Source organism: Parambassis ranga, chromosome 13 (assembly GCF_900634625.1).
Source record: "Parambassis ranga chromosome 13, fParRan2.1, whole genome shotgun sequence".
In the NCBI taxonomy this organism is placed as follows: Eukaryota; Metazoa; Chordata; class Actinopteri; family Ambassidae; genus Parambassis; species Parambassis ranga.
In genome coordinates this window covers 2,651,894-2,676,128 of record NC_041033.1, presented here as the reverse complement: position 1 = coordinate 2,676,128, position 24,235 = coordinate 2,651,894, and the positions used below count along the sequence as shown (strand labels likewise).

At 40.6% G+C, this 24,235-nt stretch overlaps 1 protein-coding gene across 2 annotated transcripts in view; it reads left to right on the top strand.

Annotated features, from left to right (window-relative positions):
• brip1 (BRCA1 interacting helicase 1) overlaps positions 1-23,988 on the top strand; it is a 34,879-nt gene extending 10,891 nt beyond the window's left edge. The window contains exons 8-21 of one of the 2 annotated variants that reach the window (XR_003671635.1): positions 683-904; positions 1,045-1,244; positions 1,338-1,470; positions 1,636-1,790; positions 1,882-2,059; positions 2,180-2,320; positions 2,539-2,700; positions 10,524-10,683; positions 12,251-12,372; positions 18,408-18,520; positions 18,604-18,686; positions 18,801-19,103; positions 20,582-23,597; positions 23,628-23,988. Coding sequence is in view for 1 of the 2 variants with exons in the window: in XM_028420469.1 (XP_028276270.1) it covers positions 683-904; positions 1,045-1,244; positions 1,338-1,470; positions 1,636-1,790; positions 1,882-2,059; positions 2,180-2,320; positions 2,539-2,700; positions 10,524-10,683; positions 12,251-12,372; positions 18,408-18,520; positions 18,604-18,686; positions 18,801-19,103; positions 20,582-21,303 (2,694 nt within the window). In the remaining variant the exon portion in view is untranslated. Of the gene's footprint in view, positions 1-682; positions 905-1,044; positions 1,245-1,337; positions 1,471-1,635; positions 1,791-1,881; positions 2,060-2,179; positions 2,321-2,538; positions 2,701-10,523; positions 10,684-12,250; positions 12,373-18,407; positions 18,521-18,603; positions 18,687-18,800; positions 19,104-20,581 lie in introns of both variants that reach the window. The other variant, XM_028420469.1, reaches the window with a different exon arrangement.
• Positions 23,989-24,235: the final 247 nt, after the last annotated feature.

The window sequence follows — 24,235 nt, the reverse complement described above, 5'->3', positions numbered from 1 at the left end:
AATACATTTTTTAAATTTGAATTTGGATTATATGAAGAGAATATATATCCAAAGATGTTGAAATATATGAATGCTCGTTAAAGATTCAGATCATTGACACACATTGCTCTGTCAATGATAGCAAGGCAACATGCTCTAAATAACAGTGTAACAGGTCCAAACCAAGATACCACCACTGCTGTGTTTCACAGTTGGCTTTTATATTGGAATTCAGTGATTTTCTTTCTCCAAACATCAACTTTCAAGCACCACTATAAATGTACTCTGATATACACTGATGGGCTACGACAAATGTAGTGATCATTTATTATTTTAGTACAGTGGTATTTGTCACTGTTGGAAATGGTTATTTGAGATATGGTTGTGGGAATCAGCAATCAGTGAATCGGCAACATGGTTATGGGTAGCCTAAGGCCCTTTAATGCACATGATAAGAGGAAGCTGGCCTGTGTTGTCTAGTACTGCAGAAAAACTGCAAATTCAAATCGGTAAGAGTCCTCACAAAAACTGATCCCAATGTGTGTATAGAGCTTTAAAAATGTAACTTCCTGTTATCCACGAAGTGCTGATGACTTTGAAGTGTTTGAAGTTTTAGTCCTTACTAACTCATGCATTGGCAATAATACCTTGTTGTAAAGCTTCCAGTCCTCGGCTTATCTTTCTGAAATGTGTATTTTTACAGGGAAGGTCATGCGGCTATTACCACAGGGTCCAGAAGATGAGGGACCAGTACACACTACAGAATGTCCACAAGCTCTGCGAAGCCTGGGATATTGAGGACCTAGTCAAGCTGGGCAAAGAGATCCATTCATGTTCCTACTACGCTGCCCGTGAACTTATGCAGGGTGCCTCCATCGTCTTCTGCCCATATAACTACCTGCTGGACCCAATGATCAGAGAAAGTGTGAGTAGACTTTGGACAGAGGAGGTGGAAGAGCTGCAGACCCATTAGGAATAAAGCCAGTGGGAGGGGATCTTGCCTAAATTTTGAGTTTAGGGATTAATTACTACTCCTTTTTTGCTTTTAATCTTCATTGCCATCAGATGGAGATCGACCTGGCAGGCCAGATCCTAGTGCTGGACGAAGCACACAACATTGAAGACTGTGCCAGGGAAAGCGCCAGCTTCACATTAGACAACAACAGTCTGCTGCTGTCCAGAGACGAGCTGGAAAGCATGATCAAGAACAACATCAGGCGCACCAAACACGAGCCACTCAGGGACTTCTGCTACAGTCTGATCAAGTCAGTGATTCAACGGCTACACGGTCTTACACCTCTTTATACCTTATAATTAGAGTAGGTTTTTACCCCAATGTCTTTTTGTGCTCATCATAGCTGGATCCAGGAGAGCCAGAACCTGATGTCTGAACGGGGATATGAGAGTGCCAGTAAAGTCTGGAACGGGAAGGATATACTCAGTATCTTTCAAACTTTGGGAATAACTGCTGGCACCTTCAACATTCTGAAGGTACACCAAAGATCTCAACTTTATTTACATTTCACACTTATTCCAATGATGTTAGATGTTTTGTAGAATAGCTAGTATATCAGTTGATTTAGAGAGAATGGGTTACAGAATAGTTCTGACCAATCCTTGACAGTTTTGCTTTTCCACTATGATTCTATGCAACAGCAAAACTTGGCTGCAGTGTTGGAGAAGGAAGAGCGTGTTGGTATTGTTAATGGTCGAGAGGACATGGTGCAGATACCGACTATCAGCTCAGCGACCTCCACAATTCTCAAAAACCTCTTTATGGTGCTGGACTTCTTGTTCAGGGACAACTGCAGGTCAGACAAATCTGAGTTGATGCCACTTCCTTAGAGGAACTGTTTAGGAACAGTGTATAGAATCATACTCTTGTGCTCTATGTCTGTCTAGGTTTGCTGAAGATTACCGGGTAGCTCTGCAGAAGAGCTATGCTTGGACGAATCAAGTCCCTCCCGATGTTCCCGATGCACAGGGCTTTTTGGTGCGGCAACGCCACCGACAACGCCAGAGCAGCCGCGTCAAGACAGAAGTGTTAACATTGAGCTTCTGGTGCCTCAACCCAGCTGTGGTGAGAGATTAGACATGGCAGACCCTGCCATGTAGGCTACACTGATCTGATACTGAACAGAAGAAATAAATCCTTTCTGTGGCTCTGAAAACAAGATCATTTCCTCTGTGTCTTTTCTAGGCTTTCTCTGACTTGAGTGGGCCAGTGCACAGCATTGTGCTGACATCAGGAACCCTATCACCTATGGGCTCCTTCTCTTCTGAACTTGGGGTGAAATTCTCCATCCAGCTAGAGGCTAACCATGTGATCAACAAGTCTCAAGTATGTTAGGACTGATGACATGTTTTGTGGCTTGTCTTTTGTGTTTAATGTTCACAGTAATATTTAGTAGAGTGTGTTGTCAGCACAGGATATTTGTCACAGTGCCTGATCTGTCCAGCAGATGTCACAGTCTTACTTTATGTTAACAAGGCAGTGCACATGTAAATTACTTTATGATAGATGTGTTTTTTATAGCAAACGTCTCCGATCCCTTTCAGGTTTGGGTAGGCACTGTTGGTGTAGGACCTCAAGGCAAAAAACTGTGTGCCACCTTCCAGCACACCGAAACATTTACCTTCCAGGACGAGGTCGGGGCTCTGCTGCTCCACGTCTGCCAGGTCATGGCCAAGGGTGTGCTCTGCTTTTTGCCTTCCTACAAGGTAAATATGTAACACCAAATCTTCCTTTTAAAGTTAAATACATATACCATGTGGGGGTAATTGCATTACTTGAATATAACAGTAACATTTGTACTTACAGAAGATTGTAGTAGATAAAGTATATGTTCCAAATGAGTCATTACATTGTATTGTGGCGTCAGTGTGTACTACTTGAGCCTTGAACATTAACTTGTTGTACCACCAGGAGGAGCTAGAGACCACAAGTTAGATCCCTTCTTTTTTCTGTTATGAAGGCATTCAAATAAACTTGTGCCAGGCTGAGTACACTTAACTGTTTTTGAAGTCTAGGCTGTGTTCCGCAAATTCCCACTGCTAAGAAACAGCGGTGTCACATGTTACAATAGATCACTGCTAATCAATAGAGGCACTTGTCAGGTTCTTGTTAAATGGCATCACCCTCACAGAACTGTATCCTCTTTCAGTTAATGAGGACGCTTCTAAGAGCACACTCATAGACACTTTGTCCCCCTTTGTTTGTTATGCGTTTTCTTCATGAATAATGCATGTGCTATAGCTCACTTGTCACATTAGCTTACCGAGGGCCAAGTGGATTTCTTATGGCATTGTGTTGGCCCACATTGCACATGTTACAAGAGGTCAATTAGTAAGAAATGCAATAAATATAAATTCAACCATTATTATTTTGAATTCACTTTATAGTGTAGGATTTCTTATTGGCCTGTTGTTATCTGCTATAGTCTGTATTAATTATGCCAAACTTACCACTTACCACTTACCCTTATTTATACCCTTTTATTTAATTTTGAATAATCAAACAGGCTTTATGGTGGATGTAATTTAAGTTTTTCCACAAATATAGAAACACATTACTTTTTTCATTTCATGAATATATCCTAACTTTGTCATTAACTGTCCTCCATTTTACCAATAGAGTCGATGCACTCTGAGTGAAAACATTCTGCAATGGTGTCACAGCAGCTAAGAGTGACTTTTTGATGCTCATGTATATATGTAAAGCGTTTTGAACTTCTGAACCACCGCTCCTGCTGTTACACTCACGTTCTGTGTCAAATTAGACACATTATATCATGGAAGTTGTCACTTACGTGTCCCCTTGCTGTGATGGACCTTTTACAGCTGTTTTACCCTTGGCAAATTCAGCCGTGGCCTTTGGTGTTCTTTGCGTGGTTCACACTGGACTTGTATTTCAGCGGGCTCCATGCAGCCATTATTGGTTTCTAAGTTGTCTGCAGTCCCTGTCTGCTCACTATCCAGTTGCGTTTTTTCAACCAGCCGATGACACCACTATGCAAACTGTGGGGAAAGGTAAGACTTGCTGCCTTGTTGTTTTCTCCTTTTACCTTCTTTTTCGTCAGCCTGCGATGCCAGCCAAGGAGTGACTATGAGCTGTGGGATGTTTTTTTATTATTGATAGCCATGTAGGAGTCTTCTACCCCCCCCCCTTCTCTGTGCTGATGCATAAATATTTAATCTGCAGTTAGCTCTTAAAGATGAGGAGATGAGGGGATATGAAGGGCTGGGGTATTAATTGGAGCCCATGGAGGCCTTGTTGGTGCCACTGAGTCCCGTCTGCCCTCTGATGTGTGTGTATGCTTGTGTATTCAACACAGGGAGGATAGGTCATCTCCAGACATTGCTGTTCACTGCATCTAGATGATAGCTATTGGCTGCTCATACACTGTGCCTGTATGATAGGCACAGAGAGCAGTGAAGCGAATAGGCCTGCAGGTTCAAAGGGTCTCTCTCTAGGCTCTGCCCTCACATTGATTCACTGTCAGTACACAAGTTGCATTGTAACAGTTTAAGTTCAGCATTTTGTTATGATCAACAAAATCCATCAAGTTTGACTTTTGCTACCTTTGCTTCTATACGTTATACATATCTAACTTTGCGTAATTTGCAGCCAAATTAATATGTGTGTTAGACCACACGTTTCGCAACCTATGGTGTAACACTGTTTCCCAGAGAGACTGCACCACTGCTGTGGTTTTGTAGCACTTTAGCCTCAACAGTCCCCCAGTTAATGCCCATTAAAACCACAGCAGGCTAAGCAGTCTGGTCTCAGCCGCCAGAGGAAGGGACCGATGCGCCACAGGAGAGCGTGGATTGATGGTTTTTTTAAAAAAAGGCAGCGTTTTGCAGAAGGTGAAAAGATGGTGGGGAATACAAGATGCTTTTAAAGGAGATTGAGATAAAGGCCATTAGGTGATGTCGCCGCACTGTCTGTGTGAAGACGCACCCGGTGCTGGCGCCTGTGCTCTGACCAAGCGCATGTCAAATCAAAGTCAAAGCAGACCGCAAGGCGAGCACCCACCAGGCACGAACTGTCCTCATCAGCTTGGGGGTATCTGAAGCACCAATCACACAGCTCCACAAGTACTGTTATCTCAGAGTGAGCCTGTTTCTGTCTGGGAGTATATTAGATTCATGGGTCAGGCTGCCCAGTGTAGCATATCAGTCCTGAAGCTGAGCTGATTTTTTATTTGACTTTTTACAGTGGAAAATTCAGGGTTACTGCTGTTTGACTGAGCTGGAGCTTTTTTTGTTTGGAAGGCTCACATTTTCAGACTTAAAAAGCACATGTTGCCTGAGTCATCTGTTTGTTAACTTCCAGAGTCTGAAGGATTCTTGGTTCCTGTGTTTCAAATATAACAAAACAGGATGTGGAACCTAAAAAGAACGTATGCAGTGATGATTAACCTTAAGATGCCTATAATAAAAATGTTACTCAGTGACTCTTTAATGTTAATGTTATAATAGGAAGAACTCATTTATTTGCTAACTAGCTTGAAGTCAGCCGCACACAGAACCACTTTTTTCCATTATAAAAACAATATGTCTTCCTATTTACATTTTGTAATAAGAAGGTCATTGTACCAATTTAGGAACGGTTTTGTTGAAGCTTGAACCTGACCAATATTGGATTTTTTACTCTTTGTGTGTGTGTGTCAATATTAGTGTGGCAGTGTCGCTACATAGGGCTCCTGCTCGAGTAAGGATGCTATCAGGACACCGTGGCTGATATTCCTTATAAACACACATACATATCAGCAAACTGTCAGTCCGCTGGAGGTCGATATATATCAGCTCTTGAAAAAAAAAAGGACTCCACTCAAAACAAAATGAATGAATACATGAATTTTAATACTCCGGTGTCAGTTAATCCTGCCTATTAGTAATTAGTTTGCAATAATGCTTTTATGATTTTATTGTAAAAACCTTATGTTTTTTTGCAAAGGGTTTTATTGAATAAAAAGACATGGATTTTAGCCAACATATACATTCTAATACATGTTGATATGTGATAGGCCTATATTAGCAGACTGATGAAGTATATCGTTAGGTCTGCATTACCAGTGATCAGTGACTGTAATTTCTCACTAACTCATCAAACTAGCTGCCACCATAGAAAGTATATATACAGGTATGTATAGATAGATATATCTATCTATAAATAACAAAGGTTAGAAATTAAAGCATAATAGAACACAAATATGGAGAACAGGTTTTTAGATTTTGATTTTAGGTATTAGCAAATAGGATGCAAAGAGTATTGAAAGAGTCATCTTTTGTTGGGTTTGGTCACCTACCTTGTCCTGTGCAATCACTGGAAAGTCAGCATAAATGCTAATTTTGACGTTTAAATGCGTTGGAGTGTCATTTTATTATATTTTGCCAAGTTTAGAAAATGATTCATATAAGAGTTTTTTTTTTTTAAAGGTGAAAATGAAGTCAGTTGCTGTCTTCTTCTGTGGGCAGCGGGCAGCATTTTTGCAGCGTTGTGTTGTCACCACCGGTGTGGCCGGGACGTGTAGAGCAGACAACAAGGGAAGAGTGGCAAGCCAGAGGTGGCAGGTGGCTTCTTGCCACTGGTCTTGGCGTGATGGTTGCTGTGATATTTTGGGGCTGAATAATTTACACTGCAACAACACGTCTCCCCTCGCCACTGCGAAATGTGGCTCCTGGCTGCATGTTTCATTAATGCTGTCGCCTCCAAACCCTCTCCATAATTCAGCAGGCACTAGAGGAGCTGCGATGTGTCGCCACACAGCTCACTGACACCAGGGACACGGGGAAGGAGATAGAGTGAGGCCGGATGCAGAGGAGGTGAAAGATTGGGAGATAGTAAGGGGGGAAAGTGAGGGGAAGTGTAAAAGTGCGAGAAAGACTACAGTTCACTGCTTCTGTCTACTTGTTTCACCACCTTGTCCCAATTGGCAGCAAGATCTGGCCCACTTTACCGTGTCACTGGCAGAGGTTGAGCGTTGCACCTACCATGCCTAGAAAGGACAATAAATTATTCACACGTTGTTGTGCCCTCTTATATGCTAAATACTGCTCATTCCCATCCATGTTGCATGGGCATCATAACTGTGCTGCTGTAGGATCGCCTATTTAAGTCTAAAAGTCACTTAGCAAAGATATTTTCCCTGTCTGACATCTGAAAGCTCCATAAAGAAAAACTTGCCAGTAAAAATAAATAGGAGCATGTTGCTGTTGTTAACAGCAGGTAAACATGGGCAGAAAAAATCAGATGTAAATGCTATTTTTTTTTCCAGTTGACAAACTTCTACCATGTTAAATTGCTAAACCTTTACTGGTACTTGCTGTTTTATCTGTGATATTTTTGTCTTCAATTTCTACAAAGAGGTGTTTAGTTTAAACTGTAGGTTGACATTTTATAACCCAGCCCACTAAACACCATGTCTTTGTCAGATGTTGCCTTTAAATCATTTATGAAGGTGCTCATGTCTGTACTTTTTGAATCTGTAGTTTCTCTGTTGAGTGTCTCACACTCTCACGGTTGAAAGCCTTTGCTGAAGGTGCTGAAGATCTGTTTGACTGCACAGTAAAATGCTCACTTTCACACCTACAGCCATGCAGTTTGATCTAGTATATGCATTGCTTTACTGCTGGCTGGGACAATTTAAATCAGCCCCAGCCAGCAAATTAACTACAGTATTAGTACTTCAATATACATGCTTGCAATATTCAGTGAATTACTTCAGATTGGGAACTGGTTATGCATTTATTTTTGATCACTTCAAGTATTTTTCACGTCAGGTACTTCATTCTCGATGGCCAAAGACAATTTTCTGTTGGAATTCTGTGGAAATTATCTGGCCACCATCCAACTATTGCCCATAAAAGCTTAAAACCCATAAAAAATAACAAATAAATATGAGATGACAACAATGACAATAACATTAGGAACCATTACATAAGAAATAATCAAACTAGAAATTGATACATAAGAACAATAGGAAATTACTAAAAAGGATAGTTAAAAAATAAGTAATTATAGTAAATAAATACATAAATATCAAAAAGTAAAGACAAGAAAATGCATCAATACAGTGAAGATACCAAGGATAAGATACCTTATGGGATAATACAAAGACAATACAGTAAGTGAAAGCTAAAGGGTTAAAATAAGGCCATTTTCAAGATAAAATTTTAAAAAGAAAAGGGCCAAATGGACAAAGTACTTCTACCTAGTGTCACAGGTATGAATGGTCTGATGTTATTTTTGTTCTTTGGACTCTGGGTGAGGTTATGGAACCCCCAGAGACTACCTAATCTGCTGGAGGACTTAACTTTAGAGGATATCATAGTGCTGATCTGATCCCAGTTGAGGCTGTGTTAACTGGACTATGAAAGCTGTGGCCATATTATTTAGACATTTGGGCTGCCATCTGATGACCACATGGTGATGTCTTGGATCAGAAGATGGAAATGTTGCTGCACCGACCCATTAAACCTTTACATACAGTAAGGTTGATCTGCAAACCTCTTGTAGCAACAAGTTCTCTGGGGAAATTTCCAAAGATGTTTGGCCTGCAGCCATGGCAAATAGTCAGCAGTTTGTGCCAATGATATTTTGAATGTCCTTTAGATCTGTGATAGCCTAAATTCTCGTGACAGAAACATCCTATTTCTGCCACTTAATGGCAGTACCAGCCTTCTCTGTAGTGAGTTAAAACCCTGTCATGTCTGATTTTTACTGATGGTGTCACATCAGTTTTATCAGCGTGAAAATTCTGTCTCTGTTCTCATCTCCTTGTGGAATCAGCTCCTTTCCAAGTGCAGCCTGGCAGATAATGGCTGTTTTGTTTAGCGGTAGATCTGCCTAAAGTACATATCCTGAATTATTCATATATCTCCTGCTCAAGATTGCACTGGAAAGCAATTGCTAACAGTTTGCTGAGTTGAAGACGCACGTAAGGGGGGTCCTTGTCGATGTAACACTGCATATTTAGCAAATGTGTCATGTTTTATGGATTGCAAAAGTCCAGATCCTCACTTACTTTAGGAAACATCAACCTGACGAGGTCTTTCCCTCAGCGTTATTTCACCACTATAAAGAAATTGCACTGGCATGAAAGAACCTATCAGTGTTCTCATGTGGTCCTATTTCCTTACATAACCCACAGAGTAAATGTCTTTAGCTCTGTGTGGTGTTTGAAGACCACTTGAGCCGCTAAACAGAACGAGTTTACTGCAGGGGAGAAGATGTCCATGTGTAAACACCCACCTCCCTCCCATCTGGAGGCCCCATCTGCATCAGACTCGAGCTTTACAGCTCGACACCATTAGCCCGTTGAGAAGTTTTCTGCTGACTACAAGAAGAACTTCTATTTGACCCTTCTAACACATTTCCGAGCCAGTGAAGCTTCTTTTTGATTGTGAAGCCATGCTTATTCAAGGATATAATCTGCACAGCACAGACATGAGTGAGGCCATGCTAGGATGAGGGCTTTTAGATCAATGTGTGTCCCCTGAGAGCTGCTGACTTTTTGCACTAACAATAGTACAGAAACAGTGATTTTATTGCAGAGGAGGATTAAACACGTCAACTTTCTGCCAAGTGCAAGTAAAGAGAAGGATTCCAAGCTGTCTGAGGACATGGGAGCAAACATAGGGAGCTAAATGCTTCTTTGTTGCAAGCTTGTTTGAGTCTCAGAAGTGTTATAACGTGTTAGAATTTGTGCCTTGACCTATTGTACAGATTTACACTGTGTTCTCTTTGATAATCTACTCAATTTGGCCTCCAGCATTGTGTAGAAAACCCTGTTCTTTCTTTGCTAGGCTTGTTTTCAGGGTGTATTTGCACTAGTTTAAACTATAAACCCAGATCTGAACATTACACTAACTCCTTAGATGTACTGCTTGCTACCATAGTCCTGACATAGTACTGCCTGGGCTGGTGCTATGCAGAGCACATCTACCAGTTGTACCTATTTGTTGCCACTTGGGGGAAGCATCAAAAACAAGTGGAACAACTGGAACTGTGGGCGACTCTTGTCTTTTGTTTCCTGTTGTTGGTCCCTCTGTCTCCCACACTAGAGTGAAACAGTGTTGAAGCAGAGCCTTGTATAATATATGGCTGTTGTTTTGTGCACTTATTTCTTTGTTTATTTATATGATGCTTCTTTGCTGTGGTCGTACTCATTCCAGTTGAAGACAACTTTTTGAACTACCCATAGCACTTTTCACAGAAGGGCAACATGCTGTTGGTCTGTGTAACCTCTGCACTCCCATAATCCTTCACTGTGATACACAGAGAGGTTCTCCAAAGGAAGTAGATAGGATTTCTAAACCGATTCTAAACAACAAGGCTTGTCGGCTCAAGAATTGTTGTTTGATGTGTGTTTTTTTTTTTTTTTTTCAGAAATTCTGCCAGATTGATGCTTGTTCATAAAAATGCTACAGTTCTGCTTTGTATAAAAAATTGAGTCTTTAAATTAAACAGTTTGATTTTTTATTGTACAGCTTTGTAAACTTCTGGATTTACATGATGCTTCCTCTAACTTAATCAGATGCTGGACAAGCTGAAAGACCGATGGACCAACACTGGTCTCTGGGAGAAGCTAGAAGAACAGAAGACCGTTATCTGTGAACCCCGTGGAGGTGGCAAAGGGGATTTCGATGAGCTGCTTCAGATTTACTACGATGCCATCAAATACTGCGTGGAAAGAGGTAGGACTGGCATCATACTGATTTGGTATGATTGATGACTGAGATAACTTCTATTGTTACACCAGACCAGATCAGGGTTGGACATGCTTGTATCACTAATGAACTGCTACAGAACTAGTTTAGTCCCTGACTCAGTCCACCTACCGTATGTCAGGACTCAGGGTACTCGTTTGTGTCTGAGTTTGACTCCTTTGATCATATTTTCCTTCCAACATAAAACAAACTAAAACAGAATATCATGGTTTGCTGATCATTTAATTCCACATGAGAACCTCCAGGACTGAGAAATAAAGGCCATGCATAAGTGTCATTACAGCAGAAATTTACAGCTATTTCTGAAATAGCATATCTGGTACAACAACAGTTTCTTTTTTGTGGTCCTGCTCTTGGCGCTTCAAGAAGAACATCATGTCACTTTGTTCTCAGAGGGCTTGTTCAGCAGCTCTTGCAGCTTGTTCTCAAAACATCGTCTGGGCAGAACTTTTTTTCTTAGTCAGGGCCAAGAACTATTGTGTGATTGGTCGGAATTTTAGACTGGGCGTGGCCAATGTGGAGCCGCAGAAAAACTTCTTCATTAATACTCCATAACTACAGTGAAATACTTCAGTGACAACTTGTAAAACCATCAGCAGCGATGTCTTGATTTATAGATTTTGTCACATTTGTCTTTGAACTGATGTTAAGATGACTCGTCTGCAAATGTTGCTTCAAGTTTGTCGTGTTTTTAGTAGTCACTTCACTTGTTTGTCTTGACATCAAACGTGTCCGTATGTCTGTTCTTCTCCTGTTTCTGTGGTACCATTCATGAGTACGCCTTCTTCCAGTATCGCAGGGTTACATCAAATGTGTGCGTAATGTCCTTACAACGCAGAGAGATCACTTCTGATTGGCTCTCTACCGCCATTTTCCGTTTTGCCCCCCCCTTCCACAAACAAAATTTCCTCTGATTGGATCTCGTCTCCATCAATAATTTCGTCTCGTTTTTATTCGTTGACGAAAGTGTCAATACATTTCGTCTTCGGCATCGTGCATTAGTTTATATTTAGTTATCATCTCATTTTTACCAGCAAAAAAGGAAAGAAAACTGACGAAAATGATTCGTCAACAAAATGAACACTGATGCAAACCCAGGACTTCTGGGTGAAGGTCTGTTGAAAGTTGAAGCTGTGCATAACCACGTATGTGTATATGATTCAGGTGTATGCACACAAACATTTTTATAAAAAAAGTGATCCAGCTGGTTGGTGTGCATGAAAAAATAGATTTCATTACACTACTATTTCAATAATGGGATGAGACTGTTGTCTCCTACTTGAGCAACATCTACCCATTACAAACTGAGATAATCAGCTAGATTTCATACCTACCCATATGCTCACAGTGATGCAGAGTAGAGCAGAGAGCAGACACTGAGTGTGAATGAGATTAATTCATCTTGCACTTTTGATTGGCTGGTAAATCACATTCTGTTGGCAAAGTACTTACGAACCAACGACTTGACATTCATTTACCATTGAATAGTTGTAATTTTACTGTATGTTTGTTGCATGTGATTTTTTTGTCATAGATGGTGCGCTGCTGATTGCTGTGTGTAGGGGTAAAGTGAGTGAGGGGCTTGACTTCACAGATGACAATGCCAGGGCAGTGGTCACCATTGGAATTCCCTTCCCGAACATCAAAGACCTCCAGGCAAGTAAAATCACAGCTGTCTACAGACTGGTACCAATCAAAAACAGGACCTTCTGTTACTCATGTTAGGATATGTCAGACATCAGACATATCTACAAATGCATCAGAAGTCCTCACACTGGCAAATTGACTATTATCATCTCAATATTGTGTTGTGCTCAAGCGGGGCCTTCCCTACTTTTTGGCTCCAAAAAAATTTAATAACTAAATAAAAATTTAACACTAGCATGAAGGCAAAAAAAAAATATCTTACAGACATACACGTGCACGCTCACGCCAACCCGCACCAAATAAGAGCATCCCTTTTTGGTGATCCGTGAAAAAAAATCCCAAAGCGATGTTGTGTGTGTCTGCCCCGTCCTTAGCAGATAAAGTTGACCTTTAAGTTTGAGTTCTTCTCCCCCACCTCCCACTTCTCCTCCCCTTTACTCCTCCTCATTCTCCTGTCAGAGCACGACGAAGCTTTCACTAACCTGTTCTGTCAGTGTAGCAAGACGTGTGGGTGATTGAAGCTTCCCAGACCCTTTCACCTTAGCCAAAGCTGTCAGTTTCACCTCTGTCAGCTCTCAGGGCATTGCTGTGTTTTTCATCTCTGATTTATTTATTTATTTTTTAATTGTGCATGTCTGACACAGTAGATGTGTTTCGGGCAGGAAAGTGAAAGTTTGACTTGAGACTTGAGATTTTGTCTTTTAATTTGATACTATAGAGGTCAGCTGACAGTATCATCAAAGTGATCTTTTGGTGCTTGTTTATTATTGTGTCATATGTAGCATAAGACAGCGGATGAGTGGATGTAGCACAACACCAGGGGGAGGATTGAGAAAGCCAAAGCTAGTTAGGGCTAAGGTGGAGCTGACCAAGCGTGAAGAGACTGTGCATTTCTAATGACACATTCTGCACTCAACATCCTTTGTTTATTTGCGACATGTGCAATGCTCCGCAGAGAGCTCGCCATCTCCTGCCATCCCTTGTCAAAATTGTGACTGCTGCAGGATCAGGTGGACGAGGTTGGTGGTAGTGATGGCCAACTAAGTTTGTGGCTGTTTCTTTAATTACACAATAAGGACACAGTTGTTAGTTCAATTTATTTCCAAATTTCTATCACGTATGTCTTTTTAAATAATTTGCGTTCCCTGTATGGTAGTTTTGTTCTAGTTTTTTTTTTTACTCCATTTTCTTCACATCTTCTTTGAGTCTTGAATCCCGCAGCATTGCTTCTCTGTTTCCTTTACTCCTCTCTAGTTGTCTTCCTCTTATCTCCGCTTACGGTAGCAGAAGCAGTGTGGCCCCCAGAGAAGCCCTGGGGGCTGTGAAGGTCTGTGAGCTAACCCCATTACACCGCTGAGAGGATGAGGACACTGACACTAATGACTGTGAAGCCAAGCAGCTAGCCCCTGTAGCATGCAAAACTACCACAGATACTGCTGCAGTGCGCTGTAATAGGCTGTTTAAAGGACAGATAGGGTCACACACACACACACATGTTTGTATACTAATGTATTTGCTATACATACTACTGCATGCTTGAGTTACCTTCAAATCAACATTAAGCATTCATCTTTTGCTTGCTGCATTTTCTGTGATGATGCACAGTCCATGTAGCCAGATGGATCAATACTAATATTATTTCCCCAGTCAAGTCAAGAACAGCTGCAAAATGACTAATAAGTAGTCTTTATTAAACATTTAGGTTATTTCACAAATAATCTAGCTTTTTGCTTATAGGTTGAATGCACTGGATAACCAATGAGTTCTAATAAAGAAACTCAGGCTTAGTTCAATTACTTATTTAACAAATATCAGAATAATAATAATTAGACGCACAATCATGTTGTAGACACACTCATCTTCTGTGTCTGATTGGGGTGGCACATTGCTGGGATTCACTGTCAATGCTGTCTCCCATAGGTTTTCTAAATAGCACTGTTTTTGCCTGGTGTGGACGAATGTCAAAGTTTCGCCTCTAAACTACAGATTAAATAAGATTTAATCTGATTAAACAGCTTTAATATGATTCAAGAAAAAAAAACATTTATTGCACATTGAATTGTTTTGGTAGAGCTTGACTGATAAATCGGGACAATTACATTATTTGCCAATATTGACCATCACACAAATACCCTATATATTCTGTGTCTCTCTCTATCTAGCTCTGTCACTAGGTTAACATTTGTTAATAATTAATTAATCAGAATTAATTCAATCATCAATTAACCAAAAACTATGTATATTTTATATGTTGTAAACATGGTTCCCTTAAAGCATATTTCTTCAATTTTCTATGTGCATCAGCTAAATTTCAGAGTTTATTAAAAGCCCAGTAGTTATATTTCTTCTTATGTGAGGTGTTAATGTGTTCAGGTGTATTTTCCTTTAACCTATTTTCACCTTTCATATATTAGCACCGTCTCATACACCATATGTCTCACAGTAAACCTGATTTCCTAAAACGCACACAAACACAAGCAGTAATATGTTCTTACATTGTCACTTCCATGCACTAGTGCAAACATGTGCACATTTTCTTAAGAGCACACATGGACCCAGACATATTAACTCCTTCATTCTGTGCCACACTCACACGACAGCACCCCATTGCTAGGATAAGAGGTGTAAGCCCAGCTTCTCTTCATTTGAAGTACTCCAGCGCTCTGGATACCGGCACGACCTGCATTCCCAGACAGGCATAACTCGTAGACGCTACAACCTAAGCACATAGCATGGCATTTTACTGGCCTGTTGTGTTATTGTGACAAAGATCAAAGGTTGATCTTGAAAAGTCCTCTGCAGAGAAAGCCCTGCCAAAGGTGGTATTACTTTTATGTCGAGTTTTTCCAATGGCATGTTTTTACAGTCAGCAGTCACGTCCTGCGTGAGTAAGTCAAACAATAAGTAGTTTTAACAAGCAATAAAAAGACACTTACAACTGATAAGGCATCTCTCTGAGTTTAATGAAGGGCTCAGCCAGCCTCTTTGGCTGCCCTTTATTAAAGACACAAGAGCATTTTATTTCTAAGGTCTGCAAACATGTAAAACGGATGGATAAAGGGGATTTTAAAGGAATGTTGAAGAGTTCATGGAGATCATCAAGATGGGGGGGGTGATGGATGCTCTAGGCAAATTCAAGGCCCTGTACATATGGCTTTATCATTAGCCTCTGAAGGAACACTGTATATACATGATCACCCCTTGTACTGACCTTGTCAGACCAGTCTTAGTCCACATACTTCTTCTGTGTTTAACTCTTTATTAACAAATTGTGTATGTGAAACACGACTTCTAAAAAACTTGGTAGCATTAGTGATTGGATTGTGCCAGCTTTACTGTAGGAAAGCAGTACTCAAATGTCAAATGCTGTTTAAACCAAAGACTGTAATTACTGAAAGAAGAACATTCTATATCACCCATTGGTTTTTTGAATAGCAGCACATCTGCCGTCACTATCTTGGTAATCCACCTAATTCCATTTAATGCCAAGAGTGTAAGTGGAGCTGAGGGAGCTTGTTATTTGATGTGACGCTGAACTGTCACCCCGAGTAGCAGCAAAAGTGTTTTATTTCTGATGTAAGGTTTGACATGTTTTATTTTTCAGATAAAATCACAAACCTTTACAAATTCATCTTGTCAGGCTTTAAGCTATGTGCTTGTAGTCAACCCACTGGTGGCTCCGCCCAAATCAGTGTCCTCTAAAGAAATCCTGGCAATTATTGTTTTCACAGTTTACGACCATGTGAGTTACTACTAGATAGCATCCTAACATGTATAGAGAAATATGAGCTGTTTCTTTATCTGACTGGTTTTACTTTACCAGCAAAACAAAACTCGTCTGGTGCATCAAGGTTTACATAGAGTTCTATGGGGATTGAATTACTTTGAGAGCTATCCTCAAGTGGCTATTTGAGGAACAGCTGTTTTTGCAAACTGGAGGCAAGGTTGACACTAAGATGGACCAAAAATCCAAATATCCATCAGACAGAAAGGAGACAAAGACAAGTTCTACAGCTTTGTTACATTAGCATCCAACCAACGCTCACACACAGCATAGAACGTGATTATAATAGTTTCAATCGAGAACAAATGTGGAGCATGATATGGCATCATTTAAAGAATAAGTAGGACTCTGTGTAGCCATGGTGTGAGCTGATCCATGAGCATATTGGAAAGAAGTGTGATAGTCAGATGCCCTTGTCAGGGTGGGCACACACACACATACACGGATAGTGTCTTGAAGACGAGCCACTCAGCTGTCAGCTCAGCCACATGCGGCAGATGAGGCGCTCAGCAATCTCAGTGACAGGCACAAGATGTCCTGGACTGCCAGGGGCGTGCACACTGACACTGATGTGCACACACACACACACCCCTGTGTAAAATGTAGCTCAAACAGATGCACTCAGCTGCGAATCATGCCTACTGGTCAAATATATGTTTTTAGGGATGAACAGGTTGCTGTAGAGGACAAGGCCAAAGCAAGCGAGTGATCTCTTGACATTTTAACTAATCCCTTCTAGCTTGTGGTTTCTTGCACATTTACAAGATTTGCTAGCAGCCAGAATTGGCTTTTTCACATATGCAATCTGTCATGTTAGATTGGACGACGACATGGTACAGGCCAGGGATGTGATGGCTTGGACACTGAAATGGACTGTGACTAGATTTAGATGACACCGCCGGCTTGAGGCTACCGGTCTTTCTGTGGGTTTTGAAGTGGATTCTGTAACTGCTCTGGTGTCTCATATATTGGCAACCGTCTCACCATGAGGCCAGCAGCACTTTGAAGACTTCCTGTGATACGGCTGTATGAGTTTCCCCCCCACTCATAGCTAGTCTGTACATACTGGAAACTTTTATCTTCGTCCATGTTGGTGTTGAGGTGCACTGTGGTGTTGCATGGCTGTTTACATGCTTCTTAGTGAGGTGTGATTAGTCATAGTCCAACTTTGGGGAAACATTCAGGATTTCCTGTGACCGTGCTTGTTTGTTTACCTACACAAGCACTGGCATGCCACGGTGGCATTGCGTGATGCGCGTGAGGGGGCAGGCTGTACCTGCCACGGCCCTGTGTTTGGTGGCTCTGGGCAAACACACGGTACCTGTCAAAAGCAGTTAGAGCCCCGTTCAGCAGCCCGCCCTGCCTGGCATCCCGTCAGACGCCAGCTGAACTTTTCACTTGTCAATTCTGAAAGGTTAGCGCTAAAATCAGCAGCGACAGATGCAAATGGATGGATGCTTTCTTGGCATTTTTGTGCAGGGATGCTTCAAGACGCCTGGACCACCTTTTCTGCCCCCCTTCTGCCTCAATTCTACTCTGTTTTGGCCTCTCTTTAGCCCCTCAGTTCCCTTTCAGAACACATCTGTCTGTGAGGGCAGGTAATACCTCACCACTGCAGGCACTAATTTTGAGAGTAATTTGCTTGGGGTTTGGATTGTTCACCCTGCATTTCCCCCCAGATCCACCTGTGTATGCCCCTTTATTTTCCATAACATGCCAGTGCTGCTTATAATTCAGCCTTCATAGTCTTTCTGTTGCTCATAACTTGTGATAAAAAACAAAATTTTAAACAGCACAAACAAGTGTTTTTTGTTGTTTTATTGATGTTTTTTTATACTCTTGCATTTAATTCAAATTAATTTATATGGTAGTATCATATAAGTACCAATCAAAAGTACTGACAACTACTAAATACTAAATACTACTAAAACTACTAAACTACTAAATTTACATAAGTTAAGTGAACCTAGCCTCTTTGCTGTCTGGGGAATTAAAGAAATGTATAAATATATTAAAATAAAAGAATACTAAAATAAATAATTTATTTGATTAGGAAATAACTGGCAAATTGAGGGTAAAATATTATATATATATATTATAATGACACACTTAGTGCAGAATATAGTTAAAGTGTTCTTGTCACACTTCCATCAGTATATAAGAAAAACCTTGCCTGTGTATCTTTATAAGTTTTATAAATATATCTATCACTCAAGTCATTGTGAACTCATTTAATAATGCACCTGTTTGTATTTTTTAGGTGGAACTGAAGATGAAGTACAATGACCAGCACTGCAAGTCCAGAGGTCTTCTTCCAGGCAATCGCTGGTATGAGATCCAGGCCTACAGAGCTCTAAACCAGGCCTTGGGGAGGTAAACCTGACTTGTAAACATACATGACAGTGACTGTTCTTTGGCTTTTAAGAGTATAAATTCACGCTTCAAACTTTTTACAGGTGTATCCGCCACAAGAATGACTGGGGTGCCCTTATTCTAGTAGATGACCGGTACAGGAATAATCCCAACAAGTACATCACAGGTACACAGCTGACTTTATTTCCCAGTCTCTCAGTTTGAACACTAGATGGCAGTAGTTATCCACTGTAAGATCCTCCAAGCTTTGACTCTGCTGTGTGTTTCTGTGTGATCTTAGGTCTGTCTAAATGGGTCCGCCAGCTCGTCCAGCATCACGACACCTTCAGCAATGCCATGCAGTCTCTGGTAGCTTTCTCTCAGGTGCAGCAGAAGGTGGAGGTGGCTCCTGCCAACAGCCATGCCCTCACTTCTACAGTGTCATCTCCCAGTAGTCACCTACCTGTCAATGGAGAGGAACGCAGTATACACAAGCTTGCAGAACGTCGGTTACCCAGCACATTTATCAAAACACATAAACCCCTACAGGACCCTGCCAAGTTCCAGTCTACGCACCTGAAAGCTGAACAGAATGAAAAAGCCGGTGAGATACAGTCATGCATGTATAGAAGAGTTTAACCATTTCACAGAGGCCTCTAATAATATCACTTTTGAATTGGTGATGTTTAATTTTGATGTACAGTGGTCCCTCGTTAATCGCAGTAGTTACATTCTAAAAAACCCACAATAGGTGAAATCCGTGAAGTAGTCAGCTTTTTTTACAATTATTATAGATGTTTTAAGGCTGTAAAAGCCCTCACTGCACACTTTATACACCTTTCTCAGACAATCATTTACATTTTAACACTTTTCTCTCTTGTTTAAACACTCTCAAAGTTCAAACCTTCATAGAAAAATAAGTCCAGTATAAAATAAGACCAAAGATCAAAACCAGTTTTTAGTACGAATTCTGTACTGTATACACAGAGAATGATTGACAATGGTCTACAGCCAATCAGGACGCAGAACACATTGGCTGTTTAAAAAAAAAAAAAAGCATGCAAAATTGCACACAAAAAAAAATCTGCGACACTGCAAGGCTGTGAAAGGTGAACTGTGTTATAGCGAGGGATGACTGTATTGGTAAAATAAATTATGCCATACATAAATAAACCAATAGTTTGTTTTTGAAAAATAATAAAATAATAACTATATTTTTTTGCTGCTTTATTGCGTTATTGGGATTACTAGCAAAGACACCTACATGTGTTTTAACTGTCAAACAGTTTTAACAAATGCCGAGGGGAACTTTATGATTCATTTACTCCCATGTGAGCACTCGAATCGTTATTTGACAATGTTGCATTAATTTAGAAGTAGATTTTTTTATAGAGACATAAAACGTCCCTTCCTTGCTCTGAAAACTTTTAGAAAAAAAATAGTCCATGATTGTCTCAGCAGTAATTTTAGCTAGTGGAGTCACACCACACCCTCCTTTTGAGACCTGCCTTCTTTCTTCATGAATAATGACATTTAAAACAGCGGTGCTCTTAAACAGCAGGGATCAAAAGGTGCGTATCATTTTTGTGCTGCAGGGTGTGTAAGCATGACATCACCATGAGGAAATATGTCGAGGTGACGTGTTTGCACATCGCCTTGGCGAGCACCCATTGTAGTTGGGGTCATGACAAGGTTGAGCTCTTTGAATTCTGTGTGGTGGATAGAGTGGTAGAAGGGCAGTAGCCCCCACCCCATCTCTCATAGTAGCTGGGGTGGTGGTGGTGGGGCCTATGGTATCAGTTGAGTGGCTTGCCTCATTACTGTAAGGTTTTTTGCGTGCCTGAGTGGCGCTGAAGCGAGCTGATGAGCAGATGTTGGACTGTTGCTTTTAATTAAATCCCCTTGACCTTTGTTTGGGTTATATTGAGCGTATGCCCGCATTTACTATATCTTTCTTTATAAAATAGCACACCAGTCTCATTTTATGGCGAAGCGCTCGTTTGTTGTCTTATAACATATTTGCTGTTACAGTTTTGTTTGTGATCTGATTGTTAACATTCAAACACTGCTGTTTCTTTGCAGAAGAAAGGAAGGTGCTGTATAGCCCCCCAGCAGTGCCACAAAAAAGAACATCTCTGCCTCTGTACTCTATTTTCACCTCTAGCCCCATCAGCACCAGCTTCAAGAGGCCAATCTTCAAAGACAAAACACCCAGTACACCCAGTCAGCAGCTGGAAATATCTAGTCATTCTGAGGAAAAGGAGAACCACCAGATCTCCTCCCTGCCATTGAAGACTGATGCATTTTCTTTTAAACAAGGAACTGCAAACACTTCCAGTGACAATATAGCGCAACCATGCAGTTTGGCTCCAGAGACCTCGACAGTAAAAACCCCTCCCAGCGGTGAAAGTGAAATACCCTCCGCAGACAATTCAGATGACGACGACCAAACCATTTTCTTTACTCCTGAACTTTTTGAGGGTGAAGGCAGCCCTCAGAAAGAAGCAGAGGAGGAGTCACCCCAAAGGATGGTGTTAGAAGCAGAAGGCCCACCCCCCCTGTCAGAAGAACTTTTTGGCTCTGAGCAGGCCCAAGGGCAAGGCTCTGCTTTTGATGGACAGAGTGCTATTTCAGTCAGTAAGCAGATCACAGAGCTGTCACAGGGACAGAATGAAGAAATCAGAGGACAGAAGCAAGGTGAGGAGGGAGAGGAAGGTGAAACTCAGAGCTGGCAGACAGGCAGTAAGCTCCGCAGGCTGTCCAGGTCCAGGCAGAAAGCTCCTTCTGCTCCTACAGGTAAATAACAACCTGGACATGAGAAATAGTGTGGCCAAAGCAGAATGACTTCATGCAAATACCATGTTCAATGCACCTTATTTTGGCTACCAGATATTACCATAACAAATCAATGCAAATATTCAGTTTATTATCGGTTCACGTTTCAGAATTTCCTCAGCACTTTCTTGTAAAGTATGTTACGTCTGCCTCAGGCAATTACCCCACACACGTATACCATGCATGCAGTAGACAATCAAGCCACAGCCATCTCGGATCAGTTTATGTCGTCTGGCAGCTCATCGTATTAAGGCCTGCAGTCAGTAAACAAAGACATAACTAACCTTCAATATTAAAATTGCAGCTCTGATTGAACATGCGTTTGAACATATCATTAAAATACAAAGGCAGGAGCTCATTTGTGTTCTGTAGAAGTATGGAATCATTTAGCTGTTTTAATGATGTGTCTGCAGATTATGGGTGAGGAATGCTTTAGACATGCACGATTTAACCCAAAGAAGGGGCCTTCATTTTTTCAATTTCATGTCTAAATATGTAATTATGTCCTGTAAACATAAGTGGTACTAGTGTGTGGATTTCCATTCATTTTGCCTTCAGTTCAAGCATTTTCATTAAACCTAGTAAGTTGCAATAAAATTGTTAGCATTTCTCTTTTTTTCTGCAGTGACGTTATTTTTTCAGCTAAAGGGCTCCATGTCAGTTAAAGGAGAAGCACGATTTCAAATCCTAAAATTAAAAAATTACTACTACTACTACTACTACTACTACTACTATTAATAACAGTATATTGTATAGTACAGGAGATATCAAAAGTAAGTCAATAGCATAGAGTACAACTACTGAACTTGCTCATTTTAATTATATTAAGATTTAATATTTTGCATAGTTAATGACATGGTTTTTATGAGTGAAGGACAGATGCCCAAACAGTGCAAGCTTTCTGCTTTTACAGTTGCCTGCAGCCAAATCGGTGACGCTCAGAGCCTCCCACACAGACCTGAACGGCTCTTCAGATAAAATATATAGTTGTGACAGATGTTAGATTTTTTATTTTATTTATATACAGCAGTTTAATATATCTGTTTTCATCACTTGAAATATTGTCACGTATTGATTCCATCTGTTATAATCAGTAATTAAATTCAGGTATATAATCCTTAAATTAAAATTTATCTCCCCCATCATGTGCAAAATAAGTACACCAGTCGCTTACAGTGTAGCATTCATATTGATAATCCTCAGACACTGTCTCACTTGTGTGTAATTGGCATACAGTTTTATCTTAAAGTCTTCCTTTATACTCTTGTTGGTTATTATTCGTGAGCTGTACAGTACAGCCTCTGTGTGTAATCAGCAGTTTAAAGGCCGTATTTGATTGTTTGAGCCCTAGGAGCGGATGTCGTTTAATCAAGCTAATGCTAAATGCAGAATCATCAAACGGGCTAAGTTGAAGGGAGACAGAACGATGACATTAAACATGATTACACTGATGTGATTTGTCTCATTACGGGACAAACTTCACCAATGTGTGATTTGCACAGACGGGCAGAGTAGAAAAGTGTTCCATTAGAGCCGTTCTTTGCTCATCAGCTGCCTTCCCCAAGACCCTTGTATATGCAATCGTGCATGACCACTCGTTAACATAATCAAAACTCAGAGCGTGGAGAGGCCGGCGAATGTGTGTTAAAAGCACTTAATAGGGAGCCCACATTACTGAAAGACTCAGTAATGGCTGTAAATGACTGTGTTTTTTTTGCCATTAACCTAATTCAGCCTTTTTCCTCAAACCAAAGCATTAAAGCTACGCTAAGAAAACATTTGAACAAAAATACATTGAAGTCAGTGGCTTTTGACATCAACAGTAATCCCACATGGTTGGTCTGCTCAAATCTAATTCTGAAACACAAAATCTACATAAAGTGGCTAATTAAAACGTTCATTAACTAATGTTGACCACACTGCTAAATATGTTCACAGACCAGGCAGTGAATACATTAGAGCCTGACTGAATTTGGATTTTTGATACCAATATTTGGGTAAAAAGAAATGCTAATACTGATATATCCCATATTTTTTATACGTGTACAATATACTGGTAAACTGGTTAGCTATCTTGCTAGGGTGTTGTTTGTTGTATGCTAGTTAGCAGACATGTGATATTATACTGACACAAGGAATGTGTATGTTTGATTTGGAAATGTATTAGTCAGGCTCTAAGATATTCTGTATGTCCACTTTAAGTGAAGGTCTAAAAGTGCGAACCACCCCAACCTTAAATCACATTTTCATGTAAACATTCAAAGTTGAGAGGGCCCTGGACCCTGTCTAGCAGTTGGTCATCCATGAGCCTCGATGGTCCTAATCTGGCCATTATAGAGTATGAGGGATATGAGGGGTCCACTTCTAAACTATGGATACTGTTCTACTGAAATATGGATGTGGCACACACCAACTGTATCTAAACCCGGGGTGAGCAATTACAATCTGGTATTGATGCGGTCCAATAGGCTAAAATCAATATGGAGTGCTTGTTAGAACACTTTTTACCATTCATAAGAACATTATCACATAACGCTTTTAAAGAGCTGTGACTAATATTTACATTTAAAATTGAATTAATTGCTATGTATTGATGGCTCCTTTCCTTGTTAAGAGACACCTTTTCCTCATCTCACCATACTTCAGGTGTCCTTACCCACACTAACATTCAGGTTTTCGTATCTGGTCATCAAATGGTGGCTCAAATTGTGGCCTATAATAACACAGATGTATAAGCACCTTTTTGAAAAAGCATTACCTTTTTACTCACTAAATAAATATGTGCGTCTTCTTCTCCCACCAGCCTTTTGATTTGACATCTTTAAGAGCTATCTAACTAACATTGGTTGGTCCTAAACTAAAGAACAAGGTTATAGTCTCATAAATGGGACCATCACATGG